The sequence below is a fragment of the Somniosus microcephalus genome, unplaced genomic scaffold (assembly GCF_052327205.1).
Source record: "Somniosus microcephalus isolate GS21.2 unplaced genomic scaffold, FLI_Smic_1.0 unresolved_chr6, whole genome shotgun sequence".
In the NCBI taxonomy this organism is placed as follows: Eukaryota; Metazoa; Chordata; class Chondrichthyes; order Squaliformes; family Somniosidae; genus Somniosus; species Somniosus microcephalus.
The window spans coordinates 10,711,317-10,720,260 of NW_028225184.1; the positions used below are offsets into that span (position 1 = coordinate 10,711,317).

The 8,944-nt window shown below is 54.5% G+C and overlaps 1 protein-coding gene across 1 annotated transcript in view; it reads right to left on the minus strand.

The window, feature by feature from the left end:
• LOC147087050 (apelin receptor B-like) overlaps positions 1-8,523 on the minus strand; it is a 12,068-nt gene extending 3,545 nt beyond the window's left edge. The window contains exon 1 of the mRNA XM_085978166.1: positions 6,374-8,523. Within this exon, the coding sequence (XP_085834292.1) occupies positions 6,381-7,481 (1,101 nt within the window). The 5' untranslated portion in view covers positions 7,482-8,523 and the 3' untranslated portion in view covers positions 6,374-6,380. The remainder of the gene's footprint in view (positions 1-6,373) is intronic.
• Positions 8,524-8,944: the final 421 nt, after the last annotated feature.

The following is an 8,944-nucleotide window of genomic DNA, read 5'->3' on the forward strand; positions in this document are numbered from 1 at the left end:
GGGATTCCAGGACTAGGGGGCAGAGTCTAGAAATTAGAGCCAGACCTTTCAGGAGTGAAGTGAGGAAACACTTCTACACACAAAGGGTGGGAGAAGTTTGGAACTCTCTTCCGCAAATGGCAATTGATGCGAGATCAATGTTAATATTAAATCAGAGATTGATAGCATTTTGTTAACCAAACGTATTAAGGGATACGGGGCAAAGGTGGAATTATGGAGTTAGGTCACAGATCAGCCATGATCTCAATGAATGGCACAACAGGCTCGAGGGGCTGAATGGCCTCCTCCTGTTCCTCTGTTCCTCCTCCAGCCCCTTCAACCCTCCCTATCTCTGTAACCTCCTCCAGCCCCTACAACCCTCCCTATCACTGTAACCTCCTCCAGCCCCTACAACCCTCCCTATCTCTGTAACCTCCTCCAGACCCTACAACCTTCCCTATCTCTGTAACCTCCTCCAGCCCCTACAACTCTCCCTATCTCTGTAACCTCCTGCAGCCCGACAACCCTCCCTATCTCTGTAACCTCCTCCAGCCCTACAACTCTCCCTATCTCTGTAACCTCCTCCAGCCCTACAACCCTCCCTATCTCTGTAACCTCCTCCAGCCCCTACAACCCTCCCCATCTCTGTAACCTCCTCTAGCCCCTACAACCCTCCCTATCTCTGTAACCTCCTCCAGCCCCTACAACCCTCCCTATCTCTGTAACCTCCTACAGCGCCTACCACCCTCCCTATCTCTGTAACCTCCTCCAGCCCTACAACCCTCCCTATTTCTGTAACCTCCTCCAGCCCCTACAACCCTCCCTATCTCTGTAACCTCCTCCAGCCCTACAACCCTCCCTATCTCTGTAACCTCCTCCAGCCCCCTGCAACCCTCCCTATCTCTGTAACCTCCTCCAGCCCATACAACCCTCCCTATCTCTGTGACCTCCTCCAGCCCATACAACCCTCCCTATCTCTGTGACCTCCTCCAGCCCCTACAACCCTCCCTATCTCTGTAACCTCCTCCAGCCCCTACAACCCTCCCTATCTCTGTAACCTCCTCCAGCCCCTACAACACTCCCTATCTCTGTAACTTTCTCCAGCCCCTACAACCCTCCCTATCTCTGTAACCTCCTCCAGCCCTACAACCCACCCTATCTCTGTAACCTCCTCCAGCCCCTACAACACTCCCTATCTCTGTAACTTTCTCCAGCCCCTACAACCCTCCCTATCTCTGTAACCTCCTCCAGACCTACAACCCTCCCTATCTCTGTAACCTCCTCCAGCCCCTACAACCCTCCCTATCTCTGTAAGCTACTCCAGCTCCTACAACCCTCCCTATCTCTATAACAGTTCTCTCTAAAAGGTACATACACAACAAAAACCGCCCCAGCAGACCAAAGCTGTGTGGCTGCAAGTGGCTCAGGAGGTCAGTGCCATCTCACATGGCCCAGAACTTCGGGTCCCCACGGGTGAGTACGCACGGGGCACTCACCCGTAGGCCCAATGGAAGTGCCGGTTTCCTGCATGCACTGCGCATGCGCGGGAAACCGGCACTTCCGTTCCCCTGAAAGCAGGGGTTCAGAGTTGGAACGCGTGCGCCGGAGAGGCAGCGCGTGCAAATCGAACTTCGGTCTTTTTTACAGGTTTTCCCAGGAAGGTAAGCCTGCAGAAGTTAGACATGTAAAAACCAGGAGTAAGGCCTGCTTTTAACAAGGTAAGTGGTGAATTAATTAAAATTAAAACATTTTTTCCACAGGTTTATTATTTTTAAATACTTTAAAGCAAGGTAAGTTTATTTTTAGCCCTGTTAGAAAATAAAATTATTTTTTTCAAAAATTTAAATTATTGTTTAAAAGTTATTTCATTTAATTTATAGTTTACTAGCTGAAGTGCCCGGCGGTGCCGAGGCTTTTTCGAGGGCATGTTGTTGTTGGAAGAGAGAGAGAGAGAGAGAGCGCGACTGGGGCGGGGGGGGGGGAGAAGAGAGAGAGAGCGCGCGACTGGGGGGGGAAGAGAGAGAGCGACTGGGGGGAAGAGAGAGAGCGACTGGGGGGAAGAGAGAGAGCGGGTGGGGGGAAGAGAGCGGGGGGGGAAGGGAGGGCGGGGGGCCCAGGCCGAGAGCCCCGCTCTCCGTGCCCCGCCCCCCCGGCCGAGAGCCCCGCTCTCCGAGCTCCGCCCCCCCCCCCCCCGGCCGAGCCCGATTGCAGCTCTGAGAGACGGCCGGCGGCCGAGCCCCGCCCCCCCACCCCCTGCCGAGCACGGAACAGAGACGCCGCGTCTCACCTGCTCCTGCTGCGCGCGCACCCTGACCCTCGTGGCTGACGCCGTTGCCCTGGGTAACATGACACGGCGGGGGGGTGGGGGGGTGAGGAGCTTAGCAGAAGCGCAATCACCTAGCTCGGGCCTGGCTGGGCAAGAAAGGCGCAGGCTTTGAGGCCTAAGAAAAAAACGGGGAAAGGTAGGAAAAAGAATGTTCAGGTTAGGTTTACAAATGAGTGATTTTTTAAAAAACAATTTAATAAATTCAATTTTATTTTGGTGGAAATGTATATTTGAGAAGAAAGACGCAGAAAGCAGGAAAAAGAATGGAAGCAAGATGGCGGCGACTCACCTCGGTTCAGAACGATAAGGCCCGCCCACACACGCACCGATTGGTCGACCGTCAGGTCACCAAAGCGTAGGATTGGTCAATCGTCCCGTCACTCGACCGTAGGAGGGCCCGGCTGCACGCGGCAGCAAGCCGCCGTACGAGTGGTCGACCTCGAGGTCACTCTGTCGCTAATGAGCAGATAATGAGATGCTAATGAGCAGAATGTTGAAGGTTTTTGGGATACCGCGGGCGCGATTTTAGCCCGGCCGAAACGTAAATACGCTTAAAACCGTCTCGGAAGCGTAAGCTTTCTTTGGAGGTAACGCGCGCGTAGGTACGCCCTGTAACTTTTGAGCGCATAGCCCGCCAGACGCACAGGCGATGACAGACAGAACGACAGACAGAATGACAGACAGAAGTACCGATTTATATATATAGATTTAAAAAAAAAAATTAAATTTATTTGAAGATTTACTGATGTTTTGGGGCTTATAGTATTTATAGTTTGACAGCTCTTCCTGTCAGACTTATGAATGAAGCATTCCCTGCTCCGATTGGCTCCCCATGGCCCACGTGATCCCAGGGGCCGCATCGAACTAACTGCGCCCCTGGGATACGCGAGCACTGCGCGCCGGCAGCTGGAGCAGGCCCAGGATCGGAATCCCACGCGGGCCCACAGCTCAACGGCCGGCGCGCTAGGTAAGTGCAGGTCGGGGGCTCGAACCCGCGGGAAGCCCCCGACCCGAATTTCTGGGCCAATGGGGGAGAAATTCGGTTGGTTTGCTCCTCCCGTTAGCACCTTAAGAGGGCGCTAATGGGGCGCAAAGCAACTAGCGCCCGGGCGCGGCGATGTTTGCGCCACTCGTGAAATTAACCAGACATTTTGCGGCGGTGCTAAACACTACCGCCACGATCTCCTGCGCCGGCAGATCGTGATGTCAGTCGAGTGAGCAACGCCCCGGTAGCGCCCGGGACCGGATATTGAGTGGCGCCCCCTGCCTTACCGCCTGCCGCTAGCAACGACAGGTTGAGGGGAGCGTTTTGCTGTCAGAAAGGGACTGGGGGAGCGCTATTTAAAGGCGACCACTTCCTGCCTTTTTTTGTTGGTGACCTTTTTGCACCACGCATTCTGAGAGAGAGAGAGAGAGACTTCTGGAGAGATTCAACGCTGTGTGAAGGAGTTTTGAGGACTGAGCAGCACTTTGCAGGTTCATTTTGATTTGCCCTTCCTTGCTTCGCCAGCGCTCTGAGGTAGCGCCTCGCTCCTCGGCCTTTGCGCCTTAAGACAGGTGTGAAGCGCCTGATTTAGCGCTCCAATCACCTCCAGGGGCGATAATTAGCGCCAGGCGCTAAACTTTGCGCACGGCCGATAATGGCGCCCCAAATGGGGCGATACTGAATTTCTCCCCCATAGAGTTATACAGCACAGAAAGAGGCCCTTCGGCCCATCGTGTCCGTGCCGGCCATCAAGCCCTGTCTATTCTAATCCCATTTTCCAGCACTTGGTCCGTAGCCTTGTATGCTATGGCGTTTCAAGTGCTCATCTAAATGCTTCTTGAATGTTGTGAGGGTTCCTGCCTCTACCACCCTTTCAGGCAGTGAGTTCCAAATTCCAACCACCCTCTGGGTGAAAAAGTTTTTCCTCAAATCCCCTCTAAACCTCCCGCCCCTTAACTTGAATCTATGCCCCCTGGTTATTGACCCCTCTACTAAGGGGAAAAGTTCTTTTCTATCTACCCTATCTATGCCCCTCATAATTTTGTACACCTCAATCAGGTCCCCCCTCAGCCTTCTCTGCTCCAAGGAAAACAACCCCAGCCTGTCCAGTCTCCCTCCATAGCTGAAGCACTCCAGCCCAGGTAACATCCTGGTGAATCTCCTCTGCACCCTCTCCAATGCAATCACATCCTTCCTATAGTGAGGCGACCAGAACTGCACACAGTATTCCAGCTGTGGCCTAACCAGCGTTTTGTACAGCTCCATCATAACCTCCCTGCTCTTATATTCTATGCCTCCGCTAATGAAGGCAAGTATCCCATATGCCTTTTTAACCACCTTATCTACCTGTCCTGCTGCCTTCAGGGATCTATGTACATGCACACCAAGGTCCCTCTGATCCTCTGTCCTTCCTAGGGCCCTACCATTCATTGTGTATTCCCTTGCCTTGTTAGTCCTCCCAAAATGCATCACCTCACACTTTTCAGGGTTAAATTCCATTTGCCACTGTTCTGCCCATCTGACCAACCCATCTATATCGTCCTGTAGCCTGAGGCTTCCCTCCTCGCTATTTACCACTCCACCAATTTTCGTGTCATCTGCGAACTTACTGATCATACCTCCGACATTCATATCTAAATCATTAATGTACACTACAAACAGCAAAGGACCCAGCACCGATCCCTGCGGTACACCACTGGACACAGGCTTCCAGTCACAAAAACAACCTTCGACCATCACCCTCTGCCTCCTGCCACTAAGCCAATTTTAGATCCAATGTGCCAAATTGCCCTGGATCCCATGGGCTCTTACCTTCTTAACCAGTCTCCCATGCGGGACTTTGTCAAAAGCCTTACTGAAGTCCATGTAGACCACATCAACTGCACTACCCTCATCCACACACCTAGTCACTCCCTCGAAAAATTCAATCAAATTGGTCAGACATGATCTCCCCCTGACAAAGCTATGCTGACTATTCCTGATTAATCCCTGCCTCTCCAAGTGGAGACTGAGGGGGAAAAATTCAATTTCGCCCCATTTGGGGCGCTATTATTGGCCGTGTGCAAAGTTTCGCGCCTGGCGCTAATTATCGCCTTCGACGGCAAACTTGGCTTTTATCGCCCCTGGAGGCGATTGGAGCGCTAAATCAGGCGCTTCACACCTGTCTTAAGGTGCAAAGGCCGAGGAGCGAGGCGCTACCTCAGAGTGCTGGCGAAGCTCATGTGATGTCAGTCAGCAATGGGACACAGACACACTGGCACCGGCTAGTTCTTAAAGGGGAGTTCTGACGAAAGGTCATCGACCTGAAACGTTAACTCTGTTTCTCTCTTCACAGATGCTGCCTGACCTGCTGAGTTTCTCCAGCATTTTCTGTTTTTATCTTAAAGGGGAGGGTCGATCTTGCTCTCCATCCACACCCTGCTCATTGCAGCCTTGAATCTCGGCCTGGAGAGACCTGGACATCAAATCTGCTGGAAAGAACAATGGAGAGGCCCAGGGAAAGAGCTCAGAGTGCAGCCCCCACAGTCTCTTCTAAATCGATACAAGGAAGGGCAAATCAAAATGAACCTGCAAAGTGCTGCTCAGTACCCAAAACTCCTTCGCACAGCGTTGAATCTCTCCAGAAGTCTCTCTCTCTCTCAGAATGCGTGGTGCAAAAATGTCACCGACAGAAAAAGGCAGGAAGCGGTCACCTTTAAATAGCACTCCCCCAGTCCCTTCGCAACTGCAAAACGCTCCCCTCAACCGGTCATTGCTAGCGGCAGGCGGTAAGACAGGGGGCGCCACTCAATATCCGGTCCGGGGCACTACCGGGGCGTTGCGCACTCGACTGACGTCACGATCTGCCGGCGCAGGAGATCGTGGCAGTAGTGTTTAGCACCGCCTCAAAATGTCCGGTCAATTTCGCGAGAGGCGCAAACATCGCCGCGCCCGGGCGCTAATGGGTGGCGCTACCAACTCAAATTTTCCCCCTAATTCTGTTCCTCAGAATTTTTTCCCTACCACTGATGTTAGGCTCTCCAAGGGGAACGGTCCTAATAGTTCTCAGGGAGGCACCACCCTCGCCCTTCTCCACGTCTTACCTGCTCTTCACACCTTCAGCGACTGCACCTCGCACCTGGTGTTGTTGCTGTTGGAAGACGACCGGTGGGGAGGGGAGTCCCGCAGCCCCTCCTGGAACCTCCCGCAAGTCAGGACCCGGCAGCACTGCGCCCGGAAGCGTAAGTCGAAGAAAGCGTAGAGGAAAGGGTTGAGGCAGCTGTTGACGTAGGCCAGGCAGGTGGTGTAGGGGTGGGCCACGAAGACCAACGCGTTGAGCTGGCAGGGCAGGTAGAGGACCTCCAGGTTGTCCAACGTCAAGAGGGTCTTGAGGAGGTGGAAGGGGAGCCAGCAGGTGGCGAAGACCAGCACCAGGGCCACGATGATGGTGAGGAGCCTCCGTCTCCTCCGTTCTTCCCGCCTGTGGAAGTGTCGGGAGACCGTGCGGGCGATGAGGCAGTAGCAGGTGGCCATCACCAGGAAGGGCAGGACGAACCCCAGCAAGGTGGAGGACAGGCTGAAGCTGGCCAGCCAGGCCATCTGGAGGCCCTCGTCCTCTCCCACGGGGGAGAGGTCCATGTCGCACACTGTCTGGTTCTCCTCCTCCCCTTCTCCTCCTCCGACCTCCTCCCAGACCTCCACCGCTCGCCTGAAGACCAGGGCGGGAAGGGCCAAGATCCCAGCCAGGATCCAGATGCCCGCCAGCCAGAGGCCCCGGCTGCGGGGGCTGCGGCCGGCGGCCGAGTGGACGATGGCCAGGTAGCGGTCGACGCTCAGGCAGGTGAGGCAGAAGACGCTGCTGTACATGTTGAGCAGGACCACGTAGCTGCTGAGCTTGCAGAGGAAGATCCCAAAGGGCCAGTGGTAGCGCAGGGCTGCGTAGGCGGCCCAGAGCGGCAGGGTGAGCACGAAGGTGAGGTCGGCCAAGGCCAGGTTGGCGATGAAGGCGTCGGCGGATTTCCTCTTCTCCTTGGAGCAGCAGGAGGTCCAGATCACCAGCCCGTTGCCCGATAGGCCCAGCACGAAGACCAGGAGGTAGATGGAGGGGATGAGTGAGTAGGAGGGCTCCCATTCCGAGATCAGGCAGTGCGTGTCATTATACAAGCCCTCGATGTCATTCCCAAACACCTCCGGCTCGTAGTCTCCCTCCATTCGCTCTCTCTCTCACTCTCTCTCTGTCTCTCTCTCTCTGTCTCTCTCACTATCTGCCTCTCCAAATCTCTCTCTCTCCAGCCCTATCAGTCCCTTTCTGTCTCTCTGACTCCCTCACCTGTCACTTGCTGTCTCCCTCTCTCTCTGTCTGTCTGTCTCTCTCTTGGTCTCTGTCTCTCTCTGTCCCTCGCTCTGTCTCACTCTCTCTCCCTCTCTCTCTGCCTTTCTCTGTCTCTCTCCCTGTCTCTCTCTGTGTCTCTCTCCCTCTCTGCCTTTCTCTCTGTCTCTCTGTCTCTCTCCCTGTCTCTCTCTCTCTGTCCCTCGCTCTGTCTCACTCTCTCTCTCTGTCTCTCTCTCTCTCTGTCTCTCTCTGTGTGTGTGTCTCTCTCTCTGTCTCTCTCTGTCTGTCTCTCTCTCTGTCTCTCTCTCTCTGTCTCTCTCTCTCTGTCTCTCTCTGTGTGTGTCTCTCTGTGTGTGTCTCTCTCTCTGTCTCTCTCTCTCTCTCTGTCTCGCTATCTCTGTCTCGGTCTCTACCTCTCTGTCTCTCTCTCTCTCTCTTTCTCACTATCTGCCTCTCCAAATCTCTCTCTCTCCAGCTCTATCAGTCCCCTTCTGTCTCTCTGGCTCCCTTGCCCTGTCACTCTCCCTGTCCCTATCACTCTCTCTCCGTCACTCTCTCTGCCTCTTCTCTTCCTCACCCTCCACGCGCACACTAACCCGTCAAAAGAGCAGGAGAGCGCAAAAACAGGAACAGACCAGCGCTACCTCTGCTCCAGCTGTGACAGCCTTGTTCTGTCTGTCATTCTCTGGGCAGCTGAAGGAAGGGGGGGGGGGGGGGGGAAGAGGGCGGGAGGGGGTTTGAATAGGAGGAGGGGACAGATAATACAGAGCAGAGAAACACACACACACCCCAACGAATAAAGACGCCTGCCACTTGAGCAAACAGTTAAAAGCTTTGTGCGTGTGTGTGTGTGTCTATACTTTGGAAGCCTTTAATGGGCAGTCCATGAACAGCCAGATGTCGACACGGCGGAGAGCGACCGGGCTCCGGCTTAGAGCGCTGGCCGGAAGAAATCTGGCCCGTCGGGCAAAGACAAACAACTGGCCAGCTGTGTCCGCAGTGTCGGGGCTGATGCGATGGTGGTGTTGCTTATTTTAGGATTAGATTGGCAGACGACACACACACACTGAAGACAGCAAAGATGATGGCAGCGTCTCGGAATGTTAAGCTTTACGACTCTCTTCCCCCGCTCCGCACTCCCTCCCTCTACACAAGCTCCACACAGGCCCCTGGGGGAGCTGTCATAGAACCTCACGGCACAGGAGGAGGCCATTCGGACCACCGTGCCTGTGCCGGCTCTTTGAACGAGCTCTCCAATTAGTCCCACTCCCCCCTGCTCTTCCCCCACAGCCCTGTAACTTTTCCCCTTCCAGTATTTCTCCAATTTCCCTTTTGAAAGTTC